We start from the raw sequence: 25,918 nt of genomic DNA, 5'->3' as shown, positions 1-25,918 counted from the left end.
GCCTGTGGGCCAGATCAGGGCTACAAAGAGGTTTGATATGGCCTGGGAAAGTTTGATCTGCTAAGGAGGTTTGATGGCATGGAGCTGCATTGTGCCACCTATCTCTTCCTTTGCTGTGCCTGCTCTTAACCTTGTTCCAGAGGAGGTGGGGGTATGCACAGGCAGGTGGGTGCTCCAGGGATGGAGACTTGCAGCCCATGACAGGCGCTGGGTCTCAGAGGGTTCAGACAGAAGTGCAGCTCCCTGCTGTAAATGATGATGCTTTGCAGGAAAGCATTCTGAGTTGCAACAATCCCCTGGACCAAACAGAAATCCACTGTTGGTTCTGAGGGGAGGGGAATCTAGCTGCTGGCCTGTAGTCGGTTTCCTGTAACAATATCCCCTCTTCCCTGCAAGGCTACAGAGTTTTCAGAATGGGAGGGGAGGAAGGGAGCAGTGAGAGCTTGTTCTAGGAGTTCCCCAGCTGGTGCTGCAGGGTGGAGTGGGTAAAGAGGAGGGGGGGGAAGAAGGGATGGAGGAAGGGGGGCTCCAATACACCCACCCTCCAGCAGGGGCTGAAAAGTCACCAGACCAAACTTCTTCTGATCCCTTTTCCCACTCCCATTCTGAAAACAGAGACAGGCTGGGCAGGCAGGGAGACGAAAGTTACAGAAAATGCTCTGTTTTGAAACATCTTCATCTGACGCCTTATGTGATGAGGGTTCCGATTTTCACCCAATTGGCTACTTTTGAAGCTGTCTGCAGCCATTCACTTGTGTTTGGTTACAGCTATAGACCACTTTCTGTGGCCAGATCGGGTGAAAATTGTCACTTCTGTCTGCACCCAAAGGGTGTCTGTGGCAGCAAAGGGTTTGTGACTGCTGCTGTAGAGAATTTTTTTTCCAACTATAGCAATGGAAGGAAAATTACAAAACAACAGAAAAATGCATACTGTCTAGAAAGTGGCAGTCCTTTCATCACATTCATGCTTGGGTTTCCAAAGCTAAGAAATTTAAAAAAAAATTGTGTAATAAATAAATAAATAAATGCATGTCAAGAGTTACCAGCCCCTGTTGCTTTCAGAGAAAAGTGGCTGTACTTCACAGGTTAATCTTTGTTTTTCTTTTCTCTATTTTGAACTTTTACAATTGGTCAAGCAGTTCAAGTTAAGGTGTTTATCTGTATAGTTTTAGCTTTGTGTAACTGGAGGAAACGAGCACATTGCAGTTCTTGTTTTCAATTAACTACAGTACATCAATTTTCCTATAATGAGGGGCATATGTACATAATTAAACTTGTATTAACCACTTTTTAAAGCCTAAAGGTATTAATTGAAGGGAATACATCTGAATAATCTTTTTCAATACAATTGACTTGAAGTGGAAATTAATCAGTTTCTTTTAAAGGGTTGTTTTACTGTTCATGAAGTGTTTTTAAATAACTTGTCTGGTCTATTTTATAGAAGTTGGACATTTGGATAATTTAAGACTTTTAATTGCTCATAACAAACTGCAAAATGTTCCACTAATGATGCTTACTTTTCAGTTATATGCTAAGCGTAGCAATCTTTTACCATTACTTAGTTTTATTGCTGTTACTTAATGCACTATTCTGTATTTTTAGAATATGTAATCCATTTGTGAGGAAAAATGGTGTTAAGTACATGAAGAAAAAATATGTTTTTTAAAATGGCTTCTTAAATAATATAGCTATCATTGCAAAGACGTGATCAGTTTTACTCATGTAGACCCCTTGAGCTTATGTTAAAATGAGTAATTTCTATGCATACATGTTTGCAGGATCTGATGTTAATATAGAGGTATTGCGTAGCTATGGCTTCTCTTCAATTATACAGGTCCCCAGGACACTGTCCTTCCTAGAAGAAGGAAAAGAATGTGATTAGAAATCTAACATTTTCTTTATCCATCTCATTTTATAGCTGCTGTTTAATCCCCTTGTTCTTGTTTTTATTTATACCACTTTCTTTTTCCTTCTTTTCTTTTACCTAACCCTTGATTTCTGATCTTTAAACTTTTTTTCCTGACCCCTTTTTCTTTATAGCGAATTAATGTTGCTTCATCTAGAACTAGCTGATACTAATATAGGGATATCCAGAGTTAAATGGAAAAGCATCTTAGTTTCGAGTGAAAATAACTTTAGTAAGGAACAGAAACTAAATAAAATTTCAGCATCTGTTTTGTTTATTTACAGGATGGAGGGTAATATATTAATTATAATGAAGTAAAAAAAGATGAAAACAGTAAAATATGAAGTCATTCAATGTAACATGAAGCAATATTTTAAACATGTTCACTACTTCAATATTAAAAGAAATGGGAAAAAAAAAGAATGAGAGAAACAAACCGTAAAAAAAAATAGCTGAGGATAATGCCCATATGCCGTATGTTAAAAGAGAATAGTGAGTGGAATTTTTTTCACGAGAAATAGCAACAGAGCATCATGTTTGCCAGGAGTGTCAAAGATCTCGCCTGTGAAAGGACATCATCTGGCCTGTCTTCATGGGCCACCTGTGGGGCTAGTCTGGCCACCCTGCATGCCAGATCCAGTGCCTTCAGCACCTGTTCTGGTCAGTCTGGACCTGTGCTGCTTGTGGCCAGTCTAAGGTGGGCACTGTGTGCATGCAAGTCTGTATTTGGCCAGAGCAGGTACTGTCTGGGGCACAGACCCAGACTGGCAAGCTCTGTGGACACTGCATTCAGCCTGTGATGGTGGGGGGAGGGTCAGATGAGTTGTCATTTCTAGTCACCTGTCTTGTCTGTAACAGTTGAGAAGTGACAAGAATGTATGGCTATTAAGGGTGTGCGAAGTGGGCTGTATTCAATTCGGATTCAGATTTGGCTCGATTCGGGGGACAGCGATTTGATTCGTTGATTTGGATCACTGTCCCAGTTCGATTCAGCCGAATCTGAATCTGAAGATTCGATGCTAATTCGGAGAATCAGTGATTCGGCCATAGATGCACCTTTAAATGTTTTTTCTACATTCCTTGAGGTACCAGGTGTGGCTTGTGAATGCTGAGATTGTGGGGCAGATGGAGCGTCCCACAGGAGTGCGGGGGCGGGGGGGGGGGCATGCTTGGTGGCAGACCCAGAAGTGGACCAGAAGTATTTCTAGTCCACTTCTGGGTCTGCCGCCGATCATGCGGGGACCCCCCCTCCCTGTATCTCCCTGGCTTGGCAATCAGCTGCAGGGGGATGCCGGGTGCTTCCTCAAACCCAGGACGCACCAGTTGCTGAGCCGGGGGGTGGGGGGAGTGCTTCTGGTCCACTTACAGGTCCACCACGAAGTATGCTGGGGACCCCCCTTTGCTCCTGTGGGACGCTCCATATGCCTCACCATCTCAGCATTCACGAGCCGCCTGGTACCTTGAGGTATGTAGAAAAACATTTAAATCTGTGTCTATGTCTGAATCTCTCCGAATTGATTCAGAGGTTTCTGATTCAGTTTGGGGAGGTGAAAGGGTCTCTTGATTCAATTCAGATTCAGAGATTCGGCTGCTGAATTGGACTGAATCTCTGCCGAATTGAATCAGCGACTGAAGCTTTGCACAGCTCTAATGGCTATCCTATCACTTTTATTTGCTATTCATTAAAGAGCTATGGTATTATAAACTCTATCCTTTTTTATTTTTTTTTTAAAGGTATCTATCATACTTAAGTTATGGAGCACTTTTTTTTCTTCAGATTTCACCTGCTTAATAGTCCTTAGTGGGTGCAATTCTTTAGTAGGGACATGAAACATTAAATGAATCTGAATATACTTAAGTCATTCTCTAGTATTATATTTAATATGCTTTATCTACTGGAATTACAGACAAATCTTAGCAACAAGATATGATTTGTGCTGTACCTGTTAGATGTCTGATTCATTAATATTTGTACTTTTCATTGTCATTACAAAACTGAATGTTATAAGCAAATTAATGAATGCAGATGAGAGAACACATTTGAAATAGCTGCAAAAACTGAGAGAAGGATTGTCACTAAGTGAAGGGAAATGTATTTTTGTTTCAGTGATAAAATGCCCATTGACATGAACAGTACTAGGTGTTTATTCCAAGGCTATAAACAGATGTTGCATTTGTCTGCTGCATTCGTCACAGGACTAGTTGTGCCATGACTTGTCCCAGAATGGACAAGTTGTGTGATTGGCATATCTATATGTGAAAGTTGACTTTTAAGGAGTGGCTGAATGCACTGCTGCTCTTCTATCAGCAGGTGGCCAGTGATCATATTTACAAGCATAGAAAAGTGGAGCTGGAACAGACTTCATGAAGTTGTCTTGTTCTAGCCCTTTGCTCAAGGCAGGATCATCCCTGACATCCAACCAAGTGTCTTTCTAACCTTCTTCTGAAAATCTACATCATAGCATACTTTGTCCTGGTCACCTGTCCATAGTTGCCCCTGACTATTTCAAGTCTGAGCAAAGTGCCCACTGGGTATGCACATTGTGAGTGGCAAACTTTTTGTGGAAGGGATTTTTTGGTGTGATTCACTGCACAGCTAATGCCCCTAAATGTAGGAAAAGAGCTGTCTTCTGTACTGAGACCATTTTTAGCCGTTGGTTGCAGATTAGGAAAAAGCTATAGAACTTCATTCAAGTATGTATATGGCTTTTTATTTTACCATTCCTGAAACTGATAACAGTTGTCTTGTACAGAAAGATTATTCTTCAAAACACTTAATTGTTCCATAAGAAGTCTGAAACTTACTATGCTGAAACAATTTTCATATTGAGACAAAAGTACTCTAAAAATAGTTTTTGAGTTGTGTTAGGCACTTAAATTGAGGAAGATATAACTTTTCACTAAGCATTTATTGTTTGTTTCTTTTTAAGTATGGATTGCAAAGGATTCTAGGAGATGATAGAAGCCTTTTGTTACTAGCAAGAGCAATTGATCCAAAGCAGCCAAACATGATGACAGAAACAGTAAAGATACTTTCTGCTATTTGTATTGTTGGAGAAGAAAATGTGTAAGTAATATGTTGAAGAGATGCTAACCCCACATTCTTGAGGTATTTTGGAATGAGAAATGTTTTGCTTGTCAATTAATGACAACTGTTCAGTTTACTTTTGCATGCTGTAGGCTATTTTGTGCACTTCAGATCCTTTTCTGGTGACTTAATAGAACAAACTGGTGGCTATTGATAAGATATTATAAATGATTCACTTACATGTGTATTTTTAGTATAATTTTCCTCTTAGGCTTTTCTTGAGAAGGAATCAGTTACCTATTTAAATGAAGAAAACTGTTTTGTTTGGAATAATTTCTATATTGAACTATCCTTCAAGTTACGCTGTTGACATTTGTCACATTAACACAAAAATAGTCTTCTTTACTATGATATAGACTTTAAATCAGTTTCTTATAACCCACTTCTGATAGTATCCAGAATGAGACCTGTTTGAGCCTAATGTTTGTTGCTTCAAAACTTAAGTTAAATACATATTGAAGATTGCAGCACATTGTTTACAAGTGGAAACATATGGATAATCTTAATATACTTCCAGTCCTAAAGTGGCTGTGGATGATAGAGAGAGAGTATTAGGCTTATGGAAAGTATTTCAGTTTTGGAGCAGTTGGCAGACAATCTAAGAAGAAATTAAGGTGCATGGATATATATGGTTCGAACCACTATGTCTTTGTGTAAGAGCAAATTTTACTTTGGTAATCTGTTAAAGTTCTCTATTTTTAGAAATTGATAATCCCCTTATCTGAATTTAGATAAGGGTAACAAATTTACATAATTTATTTACTACTTTCCTATTCTATATATAAACTTCCACATCAAATAACTACCTTCTCAGGGCCTTTGTTTTGTTAACTAAAGATGTGCTATTGAATCATGGAATAACAATATAGCTAATAACCTATCAAGAGTTAATGCTCATGTTCTGTCAAAGATGGCAGTAATATCTAAATGTCAAAGGCTGCAAAAATTAGGTGTTTTTTTCTTTAATTTGGAGAACGGGGGGGGGCAGGAAAGGAATAAATTATGAATGCCTAAGAGTTATTCCTTTTGATTGAAATATATATGTTTTGGTTTCCCAGCATTTTAAGTCGTTTAGGCTTCTTGCAGATGCTCAACCTCCCTCCCCCCCCCCCCCCAAAAAAAAAAAAAACCCAACCAAAACCAACACAAAACAAAACAAAACACACTTTATCGGAAGAAATACTGTGTTACCTCAACTCAGTTCTAGCATCTGTATAGTTTGGGCGCTTCAGCAGGGCTTTTTGGTGCTTTTAGATATAGCTCATTCAGCTATTAGATAAGTGCCAAACCCCAACCTCCGCTAAAGCACCCGATCTTTACAGACGTCGGATGAACCAGTACAACTAAGTCACGGCCACTTCTGGGCATGTGGAGGGCTTGGTGTGGGAGCATGCAGAATTTAAAGTAAAGCGCTGTTTTTAAACGTCTGCAAGCAGTCTCTGTTCATTGTGACTTTTTTTTCTTTTTTGCTTTGGGTTTTGTTTGTTCGTTTGGTATCTCAAATGGGGGAAAACAGTTTACAATTTATTATGTTGTTATTTTTGCCAGCAATCAGAAGGAAAATCTTATAAAGTGCTTAAGGATGCTTTAAAACTGTGCATGAATTGATCTTTCTCATTTCTCCCTCAACACTCAGTCTTGATAAGCTTTTAGAAGCTATAACTACTGCGGCTGAGAGAAATAATCGAGAACGCTTTTCTCCAATTGTGGAAGGGCTGGAGAACCACGAAGCTTTGCAATTACAGGTGTGTTTGCTTTCGTTTTGGTTATCATCAGATTGTTGGATCTCTTAAAAGCAACCTGAATTGTTAAACTAAATGAGAAAGCTTGGATCTGTTGCATATTGTGTTTTGTTAAAATTTTGATTTTGAGAGAATTGTTTAGGTCAGCAGTTTTTTCCTAATTCTTGAATGCTGGATTGAGATTTCAAAGCAAGCATTACTTTTTTAACAACTTGAGAAACCAACAGCTAGCTTAATTGTTTCAATATCCTGTCATTGACATATGCATTATATTTATCAAATGACTGTTTAATGATATTACCAAATGGTATTCATGTACTACAGTTAGTCTTAGTGATGCTAAAGGGAAGTTCCCGTTAAAGGCTTTTATTGCCTCCTTGATCCAGATACCTGCACTTGAGCAAAGGTACAACTACAAGACTCATTAACTTGTTACTGACAAAAATGTTCTTTACTTGCATTAACACAAGCCATTAAGCTAGAATTTCTTCTGGCAAAAACAATCATAGCAGATGGCATCTTTTCTCTCTATTAATTTCCGATTGAACATGTACTTTGGCTTGTTCAGTCATGTCATGGTTGTAAGATAACAAGAGTCATTCAAGCAGACACAATGATGATGCAGTTACAGGCATATACAGTATTTGGAACCTCTACCAGCTTGCTGCAGCTGTAGAGAAGACCATACTTTTCAAAGAACTTAATAAATAAAAATGTTAACGCAATTAAGATGTTTCAATAAAACTAAATGGTGAATTTAATTAAAAAATTAAGGAGATTTTTAACCTGTTACTTATTTTTTATCAAGCAGATACTGACTTTTATCTTGCTTTCCATCTTACTTTCAGTTAACATCTTTTACCAAATGTGGTTATTTCCCAGGAATCTATTTTCAGTTTTTTAATGTATATTAGTACTTTTGACACTAGATTGTCTGCTGGTTATAAAACAAAGTCAGTCTCGTGACCTTTATCAGAGTATTTGTTTTTTAAAACATGCTGCTGAAAAATAACTTCCTGGGATTTAAGCTGGGGGAGGAGGATACTTAAAGTTCCAATAACCTAAACCACCTGGTGTTGGAAAATATTAACTGTTACTAGATTTCAGTTTGTGTTCTAGGACTTTCCTGAGTATTATAGGGACATCCTTCTTTATTAATTGTGGTATGCGATAACAAAAAAGATTTTAAGGACAGGAAGGCTATGTTGGCTTATGTAGGCCAAGTGTATATATTGAGAACTGTATCTTTAAGTTTAATACTTATTGATTACAGGTGGCTTGCATGCAGTTCATAAATGCCCTTGTCACCTCCCCTGAAGATCTTGATTTTAGGATACACTTGAGAAACGAATTTCTTCGTTGTGGATTGAAAAAAATATTGCCTGTAAGTAGTCTTGCCTTATTCACTATCTAAATATAAATACTTATGCACCTTTATATTATAACAATAAAAATAAATCTGTTTGAGGCAGCTCAGTGGAATGGATCAAGAGAGGCATTGCAATGTAAAGTAACTTGTAAGCAAAGTCCTTTTTACTTCCCACTATTTTGGTAATTTTTTGTGTGTGGTTTGGACCTGGTAATATTTTAATAGTTTTATTTTATACTCAAGCAGTAAAACACAATATGTTAAAAAAAAAAAAATTGCATGGCAGGGAGTCTTAGTAACTGGTTTGTTTGCTTTTGCACATCGCAATTAAACTATCAGTAATTAATTATTACATAATAATGATGAACCCAACTAACTTCCCTTTTATTATGTGTGAAAAGGTTTTACATTTTTCAAATGAATTTTGGTATTTTTAGTCCTGGAATCAATATAGGCCTGTTGTCCTTTTTAATTAGCTTACCACAGCTTTTGAAATATTTTTTGTATTTGCTAAGCTGCTTCTGTAAACTTAAAACCAAAAGAGCAAAATAAACAAAATGCAGGTATCAAATTAACAACTTTTTTTTCATCCTGAAGATAATCTTATGAATGAAAGACTTAGTGAGGCTGGGAGTTAGTGACCTTTTTAATGAAAGGGCACTGTATGCTTTCTTTTTGTACTACTTTCTATTTTATTGGAACACTGTAAGATGCAGAGAAAAGATGTCTAATACTCTATTTCTTATTGTGTTAAATCATGAATATAAGTTTTAGCACATGTTTGCTAGTATGAATACTTTGTTATAATGGCAGTGCAGAACTATTTTGTGGTTGTCAATAAAGAGAACGGAGGATCTAACAGTTCTTCAGCCTAATGGGAATAATTTTAGTTAGAAAGGCAAAACAGTGACAGCCAAATGCTTATGACTTATCTTAATATCTATAATTCACTTTTGGTAGGTGGTTTTGGAATGATGTTGTAGGGGATCAAACGCCTGCAACCGCTCATCAAAAAGCAATAGCACCTGTAAAATAAGAAATTGGTTGCATCAGTCCTGATGGTGGAAATTTGTCCAGCAGCATGGGTGATCACTGATCAGTCTGTGATGCTTAAGATTTTTAATGCTTTCACTTTTGGCAGTGCAGATTGTATAATTATCAAGCACATATACTTCTCTGTTTACTCAAAAACTAGTACTAGGATTTAAAGTACTGAAGCTGCTGAGCTGTTTGCCTCAGAGCATGCCTGAGGATAATAATATTTGCTTTACTTTTGGCAAAAGTAACAGAATACAGACCTTATACTCAAAGGGATTAGTTTTTCAGTCCCTAGTAATTTTGATTATTTGGTGTAGTCAAGAACTTGGATCTGCAGCCTCGGTTAACACACTTGAATTCAAATGATTTTTTTTTTCTTTCTTTCTTTTTTATTACTATGTCATTGTTACCCTTTTCATTTTAGGGTAGATATTTTGAAGGCTATTCTCTTAGAACTACTAGTATAACCCCGGCCCCCCCACCTCCCCCCCCACAAACCAAACAAACCCCCCAAAACAAAAAAAAAAATGTATTCTGTTGTTTTTTTAAAGAACCTCTCTCTTTTAAAGTGAATCAGTGTCTCAGCTTAAAGGAATTCTTGCTTTTTCTGCCTTTGCTATGAAAAGGCTTAAAATTAATTGTTTATATTTTCAGTTATGACAGTTTGCAAATGATATCCAAAACTGCATTAAAGTAACTTTTTGTTTGAAGAAAAACATTAAACTTCAGTGCTAATTTAAAATAGATTACTGGATTCTTTAAAAAAAAAAAAGAAAAAAAAAGGCAAGCCTAGGTCTTCTGACTTTGGAACAACAAAGAAAAGAGAGAGACCATTGAAGGCATTTGGCTTATTTGTCAATTTTTTTAATGAGCTTTAATTGGTAAATCTAGTTTGTTTGCATTGCTTTCTCATATTTTTATATCATATAATTGAAATCCAATATATTTGTTTTAAGATGTGAAAATTAAAATGCCCAAGTATCCTTGAAGAAAAATATGTAAACAGTATTTAAAATTGGACTGATTACGTTTACCTTTCTGATTTGATGAGGAAACCTCTTTTTCTGAACATAAACATTCACTTTCCTTTTCCTTCTGTTACTTGATTTAATGTCATCTCAGTTACAGTAAGTAATATACTTGTTTTTCCTTTTTAAAGAAAGATGTCTGTGATAAGGCATCACAATCCAACTTTACATTTTGAGATCAAAGTCTTGGACTCAAAGCTTCTGAAATAGAAGGCAGAAGAGGCAGCTGCTTTTGATATGGTTTTCTGATGTTTGTTCTTGTTTACTGATCTTTTGGTGGATCAGACTTATTTTGGCATAGGAGACTCATTAGACTCATGTGAAAAAGTGAAATAGCTTAATGAATGTTACTGTCATAACTAAGTTGTGCATCACTATAGGAATGCTTTTAGGTTAAATCTAGTGATGATGAACTTGCCTTTTTTCTTTTTTTTTAATTTTGGTCAAGTTGAATTAAGTAATGTTTGATTGAGTGTTTTTCCGTTAGGCTCTTGAAATTTCATTTTTTCTAGTTATTGGTAGAACTTTACAGGAAAAGGAACACCGAAGAGACTAAACTATACTTTTTTTTACAGTAGTCTTTGAAAGAACTCTTTTGAGTTCCATGCTTATTTAAGCTTTAATTTTAAAGTGGTATATATCAGCATGAAAACCTTGAGTGCCTTCTAACTTGAAATACCTCTCCCACATGAAAATGCACACTTGTTTGATTGCTTGGAGCACTTTTTGGCATCAGGAAACTGATCAGTGCAAGAGCAGGAAGATGCCTTAAGAGGGAGATGGCAGTTTACATTTTTTAGCATGTCCAGAATGGCTGACAGGGCAAGGATTAATTGCTTGCTTTCTTTTTAGGACCCTTCTACATGTTACAGTTATTGCATAATTAACTGGTTAATCGCAGAATTAACTGAGACCAGCTACACATGCAAAATACCTGTCATGCTATTAAAAGCTCCAACCAGCTATGAAATTTGGCCTCAAAATTGTGTGCTCATTTTATAGCTGGTTACTATACAGCTTTAATAAAAGCTTCCATGTAGCACGGAATACATTATACGAAAGCAATTTGCTGGTCCTCTGGCATTCCAGTGTGCGTTGCTCCATTTCCAATATAAACTTCTCTTAAAAAGAACAAGGAGGAAACCCTTGCCGCAGCATAGTTCTGACTCTTAGGTTCATTCCCCCTACCCAGCAGGAGAAAACCCTTGCCCCCCCCCCCCCCCAATGCATCCACAGAGCAGATGAGCAGGGACACCCCTGCCACGATGGAGCATCCTATGGAGCAGCAAGGTGGGGATGGGGAAGGGGAGGGGATGGAGGGGAAGCTTAGAGAGCCAGGGATACCCTGCCTAGCCACAGTGCATTCTGCTGAGCAGCAGCAAGCACAGTGGCGCCCCCCCCCCACACACATACACACACTTCTCGCCAGGCGTGCAGGGAATGAGGGACAACCCTGCCCAGCTGGAGCAGAGCCTGAGTCTCCTGAGCACCAGCAAGTGGGAGAGAAAGGTGGGGAAATCTCACCCCCCCACACCATTTCACTGCACAAGTCTAGGGAGCTGTTGACACCCTGCCCAGCCACAGAGCAGCCCCAGTTTCCTGGGTAGCAGCAAGCACAAGAGAGTGGGGCTGGGTAGGATGTCCCCTGCTCCCTGAACTTGTGCAGGGAATGATGGGGGAGGATTTCCTTCCTTCCTCCCCAGCTTGCTGCTGCCTGGATGTAGCCATGCACATGATGCAATGTCTTTATTGCAGCACTGTTTTCCTGGTGCAATAGGAATAACATGTAGAGTCCCTTAAATGAGCACCCAAAACCAGTGCCCCTTCTTGCTCTGCTTTAGTGAAGCTACTGGAACAGGGCAGAGTGGGACACTTCCTGTGCCTGGCCTCCAGACTTGTGTATTGGTACGGAGGCATAAGATTCCTAGGTGAACTCTAATACACCAGAAACAGGTCTATTATATGGCTCACAAGTGCATTTTCAATATGCTTCATCTAATTATACAAGCTAGGTAAAAACACTTTTAAGTTTTGTTTTTTTTGTTTTTGTTTTTTTGGTGGCTGTACAAATAACTTTTACACATTTTAGTTCTATAGGAAATATTGCTGTTAACAGTTCACTAATGTTTCAGTTTTTAAATTGAACTGGCCTATTCATATACTTACAAATGTAATAATAAACACACAGATATGTAATGACTACTGGAAATAATATCTGTGAGCCCTGTTTTTCAAAGAAATGTGATAGTTAAGTGAAAGCTGAAGGGCAGCATGATGTACATTTGATATGTACCAGTAACTAGCGTATGGATCAAAACTGTAGTGCTTAATTTGTGCAGCTTAAACCTGATGAATTATATTTTTCTGATAAATCAGCAGCAATTCTTAGGTTTACTTTTTTTTATTGAATCTTGTGATGGTATAGCTGAACAAATAACTGAACAAGTTGCTTTTTGAGTAATAGGTTTTTAGTTCCTCAAATTTTGGCCTGTGCTTCTTGTAATTCTGCATTACAAATGGAAATTTTATGCTGAGCAAATGAACTTTCCCAAGGAGTAGAAGTGTAATGGAAGTTTTACTGTAGACAGACTTTAGCCTCCTTATTTAATAAAATGAAGTATTTTAGTTGAAAGGTCACAGAACATTTGTTTCTGACTTCGCAATGACGTCTAAATTGTCACTGAAGGACTTTTAGAATTGCCGTGCCCAGTATCTGCCAGACATCCAAAAAGCTGACTGAAAATAAAAGTTTACTGCTCCCCTCCCCCCACAAATCCTAAGACATTTATTTTCCTATCGTAAACTCCAGGGAATGGTAGATGGCTTTAAAAATTCTCCTAGCTAACCAAGACACATTTGGAAAAAAATATCTTTTTTTTTTTTAAGAGTTTTGGGAAGCTACGGAAAACTTGATGCCATCATAAAGGACTATAGGTGACTAGCGAATGTGGTAAGAACTGCTCAAGCTCCTTCTTTACTCTGAGGGGTGTGAGCAGTAGCAGATAAGAAATTTAAGTGTCAGGTAGTACCAGTGCATCCATTTATTTTGTGCACAGGTGGGAAAAGGTGATGCTGTCGAGTAGCATTTCCTTTTAGACTCAGCACTAGTTGTTGCAGTACCCTATCTTTGTGTAGTTGCACTGGAAGTACTTACTTCAAATGTTATGGTCAAGGGATCATGTTGTGGATGGAGGTAGCTATTTAACGTCTTCTAAGAATTTTTTCATGCAGCTTAATGTCTTTAGCAGAGATGCACTTTTCAGCAGAGATGCATTTGTCTAGCATTTCTCTTTGTCTATAAGTGTATATAAAAATGTGTATTAGCTCATTAAATAATTTGTAAGTTCCACGTAAATTTTGTTTTAATGCTGAAAGGGGAAACCTTGGCAGGATCTCTTGAGCCAAGTTTACCCAAATTTAAGATGACTTAGAATTTAATTATAATCTATAATCTAATTATAGGTTAGATTCTATAAATGGAAAATTTGGAAATTGGTTATAATTTTCCATATTTAGAATTTAATTATTGGAGGGTCATCTTATATTTAGGGATCTCCATAAATCACTCCAGAAGTGCCCCCTGTAATGGCTCCTTTACTGCTTTCATTTCATCACTTTCATTTCACACTGAGGCCCCACTGACTTGGCTGTTTGCCATTGTTTTGAATATGCCACGATTTTTGCTTCCCTGGTAGCAAATGGCCCAGCCAGCAGGGCCCCTCAGTTAATCCATGTTGGGGGAGCAGGCAAGCAGTAAGATGAAAAACATAGAAGGGGCTGATGGGAGGGAGAGGGGGTCACTTCTACAGCTATTTACAGAGATCCCTACTTATATTCTTACCTTCCCCTCCCTCCTCACCACCACCACTGCAGCAGAATGGAGGGAAAATGGTAAATAGTGGGGGGGAAAAAACTTTGTCTTGGATTTGAGTAAATACTGCATGTGAGACCCATTTGAGGATTGCAGACAGTTTAGTGAGCCAGCCATTTAACACATCTTAAAAGAATAACTGTAAGAGCGTAAAGAAGTTTGACACCTGCAGCAGTTCTGTTTTCAGTATATCTGACCATTGTTAAGCAGAGATTATAATAGCACAAAATAATACATGATTTTTCATTATATAAATTACTATCAAATATTTAACTATGGTGGCTTTAGTCAACACGTACATTATGGCAAACACTGAATTTGTGAAAATTAAAGAGCAACCTTTTTATTCATTTTCGTTTGGTTTGTCTTATCTTCCTAATTTGGAACTCTACATTGCTGATATTTTCCTTTTCAATGCGCTTGACCATCCTTCTCTACTTTTTCTGCCATCTTTGAATGGTCTTCACATGTGATTATTGAAATGACATTTCAAAATCATTGCCCGTTCCCTGTCACCATGTGCCACTCCCTGACTGGGGCACCTGCCAGCTAATCTCGCACCCCTCTTTCCCGCTTCTCCCTCCCCGTCCTGCAGCATGTGGTGCTGGGAGGAGCTGGGCATGGGCAGTTTGCCTACAGTGGGACAATGTGTCCCTCAACAAAGGGTACATGCAGGGGCATGCATTATGGCACAAAGTAGCAGCATGAATTTGTGCTGCTACTGTTTGTGCCACTACAAGCACATGATCCTGCTTGTCTGGACATGGCCTATTTGTGTATTTTAAAATTGGCATGCAGGAAGTCAAGCATCATAGGTTTGATAATATAGTAGCAAAATACCTGAGGAATTTTGTGTAATATTTGTGTAGTACCTTTAAAAATCTACTAGTCACTCCTGAGACTTTTCTACCTGAATATACGCTTTTTTTCACCATTTAATGTAATCTGTTCATAACAGTTTTTATTTGTCATGAGGCCATATAATACTGTCTTTAATTGTATGTTAGTAGATAATGTTCTCTCATTTGAACCAGTTTGTTGAGAATGAAATTATTGGCAGTTAGATTACTGGGCACTCACCTTCTGTAAGTTTCCTAAAACATTTAGATGAAAATCTTGTATCTAAACTAACGAGTACCAGTATAAATTGAGTGTTCTTGCTATGATGTCAGGTTTTGCCACAATCATGCAATGATTTGTACTTTTGTTTTAAAACATGCTTCTTGGATTTTCTGTTCGGAGAGATAGTGTGCTATACTTGTAGCTACTAAACTGTGTATAAAATGCAGAAAAACTGAAATTGAAGCATTTAAATTGTTTTGCCTTGGAAAACTAGGGTTTAAAAAAGAAGGAAAATGAAGAGCTGGATATTCAGTTAAAAGTGTTTGATGAAAACAAAGAGGAAGACTTAATTGAACTGTCACACCGTCTCAATGACATCAGAACTGAAATGGAATATCCTTTTTAATAAAAGATCACTTTATTATATTGTTCTTGAATAGTTTCGATTAATTTTATTTAAGTCCTGGATTCATTTTCTTCAAAAATTAATTGATTGCTGTGGTTGCATTCCCTTTGGGACAGTAATTTGTGACAGGTAGATTTGTCTCCCATTAATTTGATAGGAAATGGCGAAATATAAATACAGTAAAATCCCTGTTATCTGGCACGAGTGGGGAGTGGGGGTTGCCAGGTATCTAAAAATGTCAGTTACCTGAGAAGCATGGGTTTACAGACGGACACGGGAGGGTTGCGGGGGAGGGGAGTGACTTTGAGAGATATATACCTTGCATTAATAATGGTCTTTACTTTTAAAGCATTACTAATTATTTCTGTCAGGTAGTGGTTGCTATAAATTAGGAAAAAGTTAGACTAAGGTAAAGTGACAGCTTTATTTCCATTGTTAAGGGAACAACTTTTTATTATAGTTCTGGGGGGTGTTTTTAAATAAATATTTGTTTATACTTAGGCTAAGTCAAAATATTTTCATCCTTGGTTTTGTTATCAAATCAATTAATTTGCATAAAGAGAATCACTTTTCAGATTTAGTTTGATTTTTTTTTAGGCCTGGTTTTTGTTTTTAAGATGAAAATCTTTTACAATTTGCACTTCTCTGCTTTGCAATATTGATATGTTCTTACTCTTCAATAACATCTATTTTCTTCCTTTAAAGTCAGTTCCAGTCAGCACTTGTAAATCTTCATGTTATATAGCCTGTTTTGTTTTTCTCTGTGTAACTCTACCTTGAGAAATCAGGATTAGTTCAGTTGAAGATGTCTATATAAAACTTCCTTTAAATCAGAAATGGGCATTTAATAAGGAAAAACTTCTTTACTGTCCGAGCCCCTCAAGGCCTGGAACAGAATCGCCTCAGAAGTGGCGCAAGCACCTACTCTGGACACCTTCAAGAAACGTTTGGATGCTTATCTTGCTGGGATCCTTTGACCCTAGCTGGCTTCCTGCCCCTGGGGCAAGGGGCTGGACCTGATGATCTTACGAGGTCCCTTCCAGCCCTAGCGTCTATGAAATCTATGAAATAGTTTAATAGTTTCTAGGGTTGGAAGGGACCTGAACAGATCATCAAGTCCAACCCCCTGCCCTGGTCAGGAATGAGTGTTGGAATCATAATACCCCAGCCAGATATCTATCCAACCTCCTCTTGATGACACCCAAAGTAGGGGAGAGAAGCACCTACCTTGGGAGCCCATTCCAGAGCCTGGCAGCCCTAACTGTAAAGTAATGCTTCCTGATATCAAGCCTGAACCTACTCTCAATCAATTTGTGGCCATTATTCCCTGTTATCCCAGGTGGTGCCTGGGGGAACAGAGCCTCACTTATTTTCTGCTGGTCCCCCCTGGTGAGTTCATAGATGGCCACCAGATCCCCTCTCAGTCTGCTCTTGTGAAGGCTGAATAGATTTAGACCCTTTAGTCTATCTTTGTAGGGTGTGGCCTGCTGCCCCCCTGACCATGTGAGTGGTGAGTGGCCCTCCTCTGGACCCTCTCAAGGTTAGCCACATCCCTGTTGAAGTGTGGTATGCAGAACTGGACATAGTACTCCAACTGCGGCCTGACCAGCGCCGCATAGAGGGGAAGGATCACCTCCCTGGACCTGCTTGTGACGCACCTGTAGATGCACGACAAGGTGCCGTTAGCCTTACTGACCACTTCCTTGCATTGGCAGCTCATTTCCATCCTGGAGTCAACAATGACTCCAAGATCCCTTTCAGCCACTGTGTTGTTGAGAAGGGTGTTACCCAGCCTATAGGTATGTTGCAGGTTCCTTCTCCCTAGATGCAGCACCTTGCACTTGTCTGCACTGAATTCCATTCTATTCTCATCTGCCCACCTCTGGAACCTGTTTAGATGTAGTTGGATTCTGTCCCTCCCCTCCAGTGAGCCCACTTCTCCCCACATCTTTGTGTCATCAGTGAATTTGTACAGTGTGCTTTCCACACCCGCCTCCAAGTCGCTGATAAAGATGTTGAGTAGCACAGGGCCAAGGACTGAGCCCTGGGGAACTCCACTGCTCATGTCCCTCCAGGATGAAAATGATCCATCCACCACCACTCCCTGGTTGTGACTATCGAGCCAATTTGTCACCCATCTGACTGTAGGCATCAATGCCGCAGTCATCTATTTTTTTTTTTTTTTTATGAGAGTGGGGTGAGAAACAGTGTCAAAGAGGCCTTCTTGAAGTCTAGGTAGATGACATCCACCTCGATGTGTGCGTCCAAGAACTTTGTGATCTGGTTGCAGAAGGAGACAAGGTAAGTCAGGCAGGATCTGCACATAGTTAACCAATGTTGGTTGCCCCTGAACATTACCTCCCATGCTGGGCCCATGGAGATGTGCTCCTTGATAATTTTGTCAAAGGTCTTTACAAGGACTGAGGAGAGACTAACTGGCCTATAGTTAGCCAGGTCCTTCTTTCTCCCCTTTTTGTAAATGGGGACCACATTGGCCCTTTTCCAGTCCTCTGGGACCTGGCCAGAGCACCACGAGTGCTCATACAGCCATGCCAGGGGCTCTGCTTGATTTCCGCCAATTTCCTCAGTACCCTCGGATGAAGAGCATCCGGACCTGCTGATTTAAACACATCCAGCTTCTCCAAAAGTTCCTTAACTGGGTCGTCCTTGACCCTAGGCATGGTGTCGTGTCCCCTGAGCCTGTCCGTAATCCTAGTGGGGGAGTTGTCCTGGTTCCTGCTCAGAAATATGGAGGCAAAGAACTCGTTGAAGAGATCAGCTTTTTCCTTTGCTGCAATCACCAGATTGCCAAACCTGTCCTGTAGGGACCCCACGTTACCTGATGCCTTCTTCTTACTCCCTATGTATTTGAAAAAGGACTTCCTTCCTGTGTACCTCCTGGGTTAGGTTTTTAGCCTGCATACAGGACTTCCACCTATGTGAGCGTTCAGACCTGGCTGACTGATCCTCCCAGCAGATGTCTGGGTATTTTAGGTCACCCATGACAACCTCAGCCCTTGTCCTTCCAACCTCTGTGAGCTGACCTGAAAATTCCAGGGCCAGCTCACCCCCTGGTGAGGCGCTCTGTAGTAGATACCCACTATCAAGTTTCTTTCCCCACGACCCCCTTTCATTCTAACCCTGAGTGCTTCGGTTTGCCCTTCTTCTGAACCCATCCTGATCATCAAGGATGTGTACTGCTCTTTAACTTAGAGCGCAACACCGCCCCCCCCCCTTTCCCTATTCTATCCTGTCTATACAACCTATAGCCCTCAATGTATACTGCCCAGTCGTGGGTAGAATCACACCAGGTTTCTGTAAGCCCAACTAGGTCTGGGTTTTTGCTAGCTAGCAGGAGGGTGAGTTCCTCCTGCTTATTCCCCATACTTCTAGCATTTGTGTAGAGGCAGTTGAGACCTCCTATGGGTGTTCGTGCTGCCGTCTTGTTCCCAAGCTTGCCCAGGCCCTTGTCACTTACCTGGGTTGTTCCTGCTCACGTCACCTGGCTTGACATTTGAAGTGTTCTCCTGCACCTCTGCATCCCCGTCCCCCGATGAACCTAGTTTAAAGCTCGCCGTACAAGATCAGCCAACCTGGAAGAGAAAACATGCTTACCTTTTGGAGAGAGATGTAGCCCATCTCACTCTAGCATGTTTCCTGCACAGAAGTGTGGGTCGTGGTTGAAGAATCCAAAGGCTTCCCGGTACCATCAGCTTTGAAGCCACCGGTTGACCTCTCTGATGCAGGCCTCGTGGTGCTGTCTGTGTCTGCTCACCGGAAGAAAAGATGGGAAAACCACCTGTGCTGCCGTTTTCCTAAGCTTGGCCCCCAGAGCCTTGTAGTCTCTCATGATGCAGACTGGACTACTATTGGCCGTGTCATTAGTGCCCACATGGATGAGGGCCAAGGGGTAGTGATCAGCAGGGATCTGGGTTTTCCGTTTTCCACGGAAAAACAGAGAAAACCATGAATTCCCTGTTTTTATCAGAAAAAATGTGTATTTCTCTTTTTAGCAGAGAAATCCATGGATTCCCCGCTTTTGCAAAGAGCTCTTGCAGGCTGGCACAGCTCCAGCCTGCTAGAGCTGATTACAGAAAGGGCGGGAAACCCCCAGCCCTCCATGGAGGGAGAGGGGGAAGGACGGGGCCCAAGCCTCTGAGTCAGCCAAGGCTGGGCTCAGGCTCAGACTTGCCCTTTGCCCCTGGAGCCTAGAGGTAAGTGGGGCTGTGGGGCAGGGCTGGGGGAGATGGTTGGGGGCTGAGAGAGCGGGGGGTGCTGCCGGCCCCAGGCAGCACACCACAGCTGGGAGCAGGGCCAGGGGGTGGGGGCAGGGGTGCCCCTCTGCAAGGGGCTTTGCGGGTAAGTGATGTGGGGCACAGTGTGGTGGTGCCCGCCATGTGCGGGCTGCACACATGTTGCCCGGCCGCCTGCCCAGGGGAGGGGAAGGAGGAGGGGGGAGGCTTGCATGCGGCTGGCTGCACAGCTCTGTGGCTGGCTCTGCAGTGGTGGCGAGGGATGGTGGCTGGTGGGGTGGGGGGGCTCGCATGCAGTGGCCGCTGCCGTGTACCTGTAGGGCCGTGCCAGCGGTGACAGCCGCTGCCTACAAAACCTTCAAGCGGAGCCGTGCCCAGAGCTGTGTGGCCAGGCGCAGGGTGGCAGTGGTGGTGACTGGGTGACACGCAGCCATCCCTACTGCCACCCCATGCCACGTGGCAGTCATGGCCGCCACCACACTGCTGCTGCCACCTGGCGGGTGGCTGCACAGCTCCAAGCAAGGCTCTGTGGTGGCAGCGGGATGTTTTGTACACAGTGGCCATCACCGCTGGCATGGGCATCCCCATAGGTAAGCAGCAGCGGCTGCTGTGTGACAGTGGTGACGGCCACTGTGTACAAAACATCCCACTGCCGTCGGAGTTGTAAGAGAGGTACGTCTGAAGCCATCTGCCACTTAACCCACCAGAGATGCACTGAGACTCCCGACCGCCTCACCCTGTGGGGAAAAGACCCTTGAGGGGAACCTTTGAAGGAACCATCACCACCAGGCTGTGTGAATGTATCACACTAGCAATGGCTACCCACAGTCATAACCATGACTGGAGTGCAAGGCCAAAGCAAAATAGATGACAGGTCTCAGAAGGAGATCCAGAATGAGGGCAAGACGAGTGAGGATCCGTTTGGGACATGGGAGGAGGAAATGGTATCCCCACAATCAATGTCAGATCAGTGCAGAAGCACATGAGTGAGGTTCAGCCACCTGTCCCACCAGGAGATCCAGGGCAGCAGCAGGGCTCCTTGCCACCTTTGCAAGGGAGGATGCTGTCCCAGCACCTGCTTGTGAAAGGACTCTGTTCCTGCTACCTGGTCTGTTCTGACTGAGTTCCATCCCAGGCCGTTGCCTTTTCTTATGACAATATAAGCTTAAAGAAATCTTTACTGTATGCAGTAATTGTTAAAACACTATACCTCATGACGACTTTAAGGTGCGCTTCTCTGTATTGGGTGGTAGGACTTTAAACAGTGTGCCTCAGTTTCTCTGACTAGCTTGTACTGGGAAAAGAACAGTTAACAGAATCTCTGCTAGGTCCCAGAGCTGGTTGTCCACCTGATGGGATAAGATGGGCTCCAGCATTAACAGATAACTGAATAGCCTTATTGATTTTTCAACAGGGTGGGACTGGAGGTGATGACCAGGAGGCATCAAGAGAAGCAGACTGAGATAAGCGTCACAACCTGATAGGGCCACTGAGCAGGAGAACTGTCATTCTGAAGTTGTAGCCAGATGTTAAGCGGGAGTCTACTGAGAAGTAGATTTCTATTCCCCTTCCATCTCCCTCCCCCATATATACATGTGGAGCCAGTATGCAGTCTTGTTGATGCTGACTCCACAGTGTGGCAGTTAAGAGCAGTCTGATGAAATAGATCGGGCCTAGGAGCTGGATAATCTGTGGAGGGTCTCAAAAGCCCCAAACAGGTGAACAACTTAAGGGGCTTAGGGTTGTGTAGAATGAAGAAAGAACAACTGAGCTAGCTTTGGGGTACTCAGGGCTATGAAGACTGGATTGTAAAGAGAGGTACTAGTTAACCTTTTGGAGCAGAGCAGGATCTTTTTGCTCTGAGGTGTTCATTCCCAGCTATATGCCTGTACTGAAAAAAAATGTCTGCTTTGCTGCTTGTAACTTTGGGGTCCAGTTCATTTCTGTATTGGGAAGTAAAGCCCTTCCCTTGGGAGCAGACCTTGGAGGTGCAGGGACTTAGATAGGCAGGGAGGGTCTGAGACCTTAGATAGTCTGGGAGGGTCAGGGACCAAATGGCTGGAGTCTTAGAGTTATAAGAAACCAGGTTCTCCCCCACTCTAGAAGCCATCTGTATGCTGGCTTTAAGGGGGTGTAAGGGGCCAGATAAAGCTGAGGAAGTGCCCTCTGGGCAACTCTGTGACTTATGCTATTTTCCAAATAGCAAATAAGCTGAACCCAAGGGCGTCGTTGACTTCCACCAAAAGTGAAACTAAGCATAATAAGCTCAATGGAACTGAGAGCTTCATGATTAGATTTTTAGCATCTTGTGAGATGTTGTTTTAGTGCAGTGCTCTCCAGTCTTTTTAAGGTAAAGATCACTTTTTGAAGGAAAAGGCAACCCAAGATCTACCGCACTGCCTGCCCTGTCCCCTGGCCCAGCAGGTGGGGGGAGGGGGAAAGGGCAGGCAGAAGCAGATTAAGGTGTACTGCGGCCCTGGGCAAGCACAAAATTGGAGGCCCCCTCCTGCAATGGGAGCTGGCCTGCAGCGGGGAGGGGCCTGTTCCCCTCCTAGTGCTGGTGGGGGAGGCTGGGTGGACCCACTGGGCTGGGGGGGGCACAGGCCTGCCTCTTCTCCTTGCTCCCTGCCCCCGCTATGGCCGAATGTAAACACATGCGCACACACAGGTGTGCACAGACACAGGCGCGTGCACTCTACTCTCACTCTCTTAACATGGACACATGCCCACGCACAGACACACAGATGCACGCATGCACAGAGACGCAGACAGATACATACATGCAGATGCAGACAGACACGCATGCACTCACACACTTGCACATACACTGCTTCCTCTCACTGGACCTCCCCTTCCCCCACTCTCGATCACACAGAGGCAGCCCTCCACCACTCCCCTTCCCCCGTGCGAGCCACCTGTGGCTCAGTCTCCCTTCATGCCTAGCCCCTGTTACACTGAGCTATAGGGAGCTGCTGCCTGGCTGTCCTGTGCAGCAGTGCAGAGGGCTGGGCTGGGCTGGGTCAAGCGCCATGCCATTTCTCTGCAGGTGGGTGGTGGCACTGGGGGGAAGGGTGGCTGGGGGGGGGAGGGCTAAGATGAATTTTGGGGGCTATAGCCCCGAAGTCCCTCCCAGCACCGCAACCTTAAAGGTGCAGCACTCCTGGCTTGCCCAGCCGTAACCTCCCCCCCCCCCCAACCCAACAGGTGGGGTACAGCTCTCCCAGCCTGGCTCGCCCCCTTCCCCCCCAGACTTGGCACCACCTGGCCTGCCCAGCCCCTCCCCCAGGTGTGGCGCGGCTCTCCAGGCTGGACCCCCGCCCTGTCCCTCCCCCCTCCCCCCCAGCCTCATTTGGTAGAGGGACCTGCTTCCAGCTCCCATGAAGGCAAATGTGAAAGCTGCAGTTTTAGACTTGGCACCAAAAATGGGTGGCAGGTTTAAAACTGTGGCTTTTACTTCTCTGCTGATGAGGATCCTGGGGCAACTGCCTTGCCCTATGCACAGATTGAGGGGGCATGTGCCCCCCAGGCCTCTACTGGGGAGCGTGCAGCAGTGAGAGCCCCCCACGCACCCCTGGATTACTTGCCTAGGCTCCAACCCTCCTCTGGCATGGCCTGGCCTGGCTGGAGCCCCATTCACCTGGTGGCGGGGGGGGCATGGAGGGGGATTGTCCCATTCCCACAGCCCGGCCCCAGTGGCAGCCCAGCCACATGCATCCCGCTGCTCCCCATGTATGTACTCCCGCTCCCAGTCATGAAGCCTCTGATGATCAGTCTCAGTCTGGGGGGGCTCAGTCCACCCAGATTTAAATACTGTCAGAGGCTCCCTAATTAACCAATCATGATCGACTGGTTGGTGACCACTGTTTTAATGACTGACCAGGCAGCTGTGGCTTCTCCCATATGCTCTTCCTTGCAAATGTTGCAGCTCCAACAGAAGAACCCGGAAGGCTTCATATTGGAACAGGACAATCAGCACTCTTCCCTACCTACTCATACTCCTGGCATAAGATTCTTAGAATTTTTAATATAGGGGTTATGTGCTTCCCCAGGCACAATTTCTGCATGCATTGTGGGCACTGCCTACTCCCCTGTCTTGAGGCACACTGCACCCCAGCCAGCTGCCCTGTGGTTGGGTGAGGTACAGTGGAGCTCCGTGTGTCTCAGTGCAGGGGCTCTATAGTGGAGCCCCCATGCCAAGGCATGTGGAGACAGGGGAGCAGCCAGTCCAGGGCTGCCTGCTCCCTAGTCTTGAGGCACCCTGTGGCCCAGCCAACCAGGGAATGGCTGGGGCTCAGGGTGCCTCAGCATGGGGTCTCCACAGTGCATGGAGACAGGAGACCAGGTAGCCCTGGGCCTCCTGCTCCCCCGTCTCTGTGTTTGTCCTGGTGCTTGCAACTTTGGCATGGTTTGCACCACTTTTTTCCTAGGGGTGGTGGGGTTTTTTTTTTTTTTTTTTTTTTTTTTTTTTGCTACTGTGAATTCCTGGTAGCAAATTTCTCCCCAGCGCTGCAAATTAGCAGTGCTGAGCACCGATTAATGTGCAGCTCATGCGGTTTGTGGCACTGCAAAGAGGTTTGCAGCACTACAAACCACACATATCTGCATGTCTGGATCTAGCCTATGGTGCCACCCTGCCCGAACCTTTCACCATTGTTAACATTGATTCAAGGGGAAGCATAATATGTGTGAAGTTGTGGGGAAAGACCTGGGCCATCAGACTCCACCACTTTACCCTGCCCCTGCTGGGAGTGGGGAGGTCTTGCTGCCATGCTCCTTTCCAGTACCTCCCCCTCCCCCCGATACTCGGATACACATAGCATGTAACCTGCCAGTACCCAGCCCATCTTTCAGCATCTGACTTGTACTAGAACTGGGTCTGCTGGCTGGTGCCAGAGGGTTAAGGACGCATTGTGGGCTTGCTTCTGAAGTGGAAAATTGACAGGCTTGAAAAGAAAACAGACATGCTCCTGTATTTCCTGCTTGAAATCTTGACAGCAGAGAGGACAGTTGTGGGGGGTGGGGAAGTCCTCTGGGACAGCCAGTGAATCAGTTCTTAAATGTGCTTCCTGGTGCTTTCAGCTGTCATTGGGATGCATGCACTAGGGCTCCCTGAGTGGGTGCTGTCACCAGTGCAGGCTGTCTGCAGAGCACCTAGCCAGGCCTTATAATCATTCTCCCTGTATACAGAATGAGCAACTATCTACTAACAGTTGTACCGAGCATTTTTGTTTGTTTCTCAATAATGGGAGAAGGTAAATGATTTGTTTTGGTAAATAATTAATAACTGAAAAAAACCAAAACCTGGTCAGCAGGCAGTATTGTTTAATTTGAATAATATAGATGTTTATCTTGCAATAAAAAGGCCTGCTTATCTTAATTCTGGCATTTCCTTGACAATCTTGGCACTGATATGAATGAAGTATACCATCTCTTATACAACATGTTGAAGGACACCAGTTCTGAAAACTATTTCCTGTCAATTCTGCAACACCTTTTACTCATCCGGAATGATTATTATATCCGGTAAGAGTCTGCTCTGATGCTATATTCTTTTTTGTCTAAATTTCAATGTCAGTGTGTTTCCATGGGGTAACACAACAAATTCACTTGCTTGAGTGCAGTGGCTCTTGATTACTTGCGCCTTTTTAAAGGTAAATATTTTTCCAGAAATATTTTGTTATTTTCTTGTAATCTTAACAATATTTTGTGTTCTGGATAAGACCTTTGGTTCGACTTCAGAAGATTTTTTTCTGCCCTTCAGTGCATTCAGGTGAAGCATAATATTTGTTTCTGGTAAAGAAATTAGATTAATCTGAGCAAAATGGGGCAGTTGGGCAGGGGGTGCCATATGCAGGTATATGCACATGACTGCCAGGCAGCCTGGAGAACAGCTCCCACAGGTAAGTTGCGGGGGGGGGGGCAGGAAATTGAGGCCCCCATCGGGAGGGAGTTGGGCAGGGCTGGGGCTTGGGGCCTGGGGCCCGGGGTGACAGTGCATGGCTGCAGGGCCCCAGTGGGTATGGGATGGGGCCACAGGTGGCTCATCCAGGGGGGTGAGGCTAGCTCCCTGCTGCTGTGCACAGTCCTGGGGGGAGCAGGGGAGACCTGTGCCTCCCAGATATGTGCTCAGGGTTGGGGCTGGGGCTTGTGCGGGC

The 25,918-nt window shown here is 43.1% G+C and overlaps 1 protein-coding gene across 2 annotated transcripts in view; it reads left to right on the top strand.

Annotated features, from left to right (window-relative positions):
- DIAPH2 (diaphanous related formin 2) overlaps positions 1-25,918 on the top strand; it is an 840,428-nt gene that overhangs the window by 149,115 nt on the left and 665,395 nt on the right. For both annotated transcript variants that reach the window (XM_059732728.1, XM_059732729.1), the window contains exons 10-14: positions 4,837-4,973; positions 6,631-6,739; positions 8,010-8,120; positions 15,379-15,497; positions 25,170-25,286. In XM_059732728.1, the coding sequence (XP_059588711.1) occupies positions 4,837-4,973; positions 6,631-6,739; positions 8,010-8,120; positions 15,379-15,497; positions 25,170-25,286 (593 nt within the window). The remainder of the gene's footprint in view (positions 1-4,836; positions 4,974-6,630; positions 6,740-8,009; positions 8,121-15,378; positions 15,498-25,169; positions 25,287-25,918) is intronic.

The sequence above is a fragment of the Alligator mississippiensis genome, chromosome 8 (genome assembly GCF_030867095.1).
Source record: "Alligator mississippiensis isolate rAllMis1 chromosome 8, rAllMis1, whole genome shotgun sequence".
NCBI classification, from domain to species: Eukaryota; Metazoa; Chordata; order Crocodylia; family Alligatoridae; genus Alligator; species Alligator mississippiensis.
This window is presented reverse-complemented; position numbering and strand designations above follow the sequence as displayed.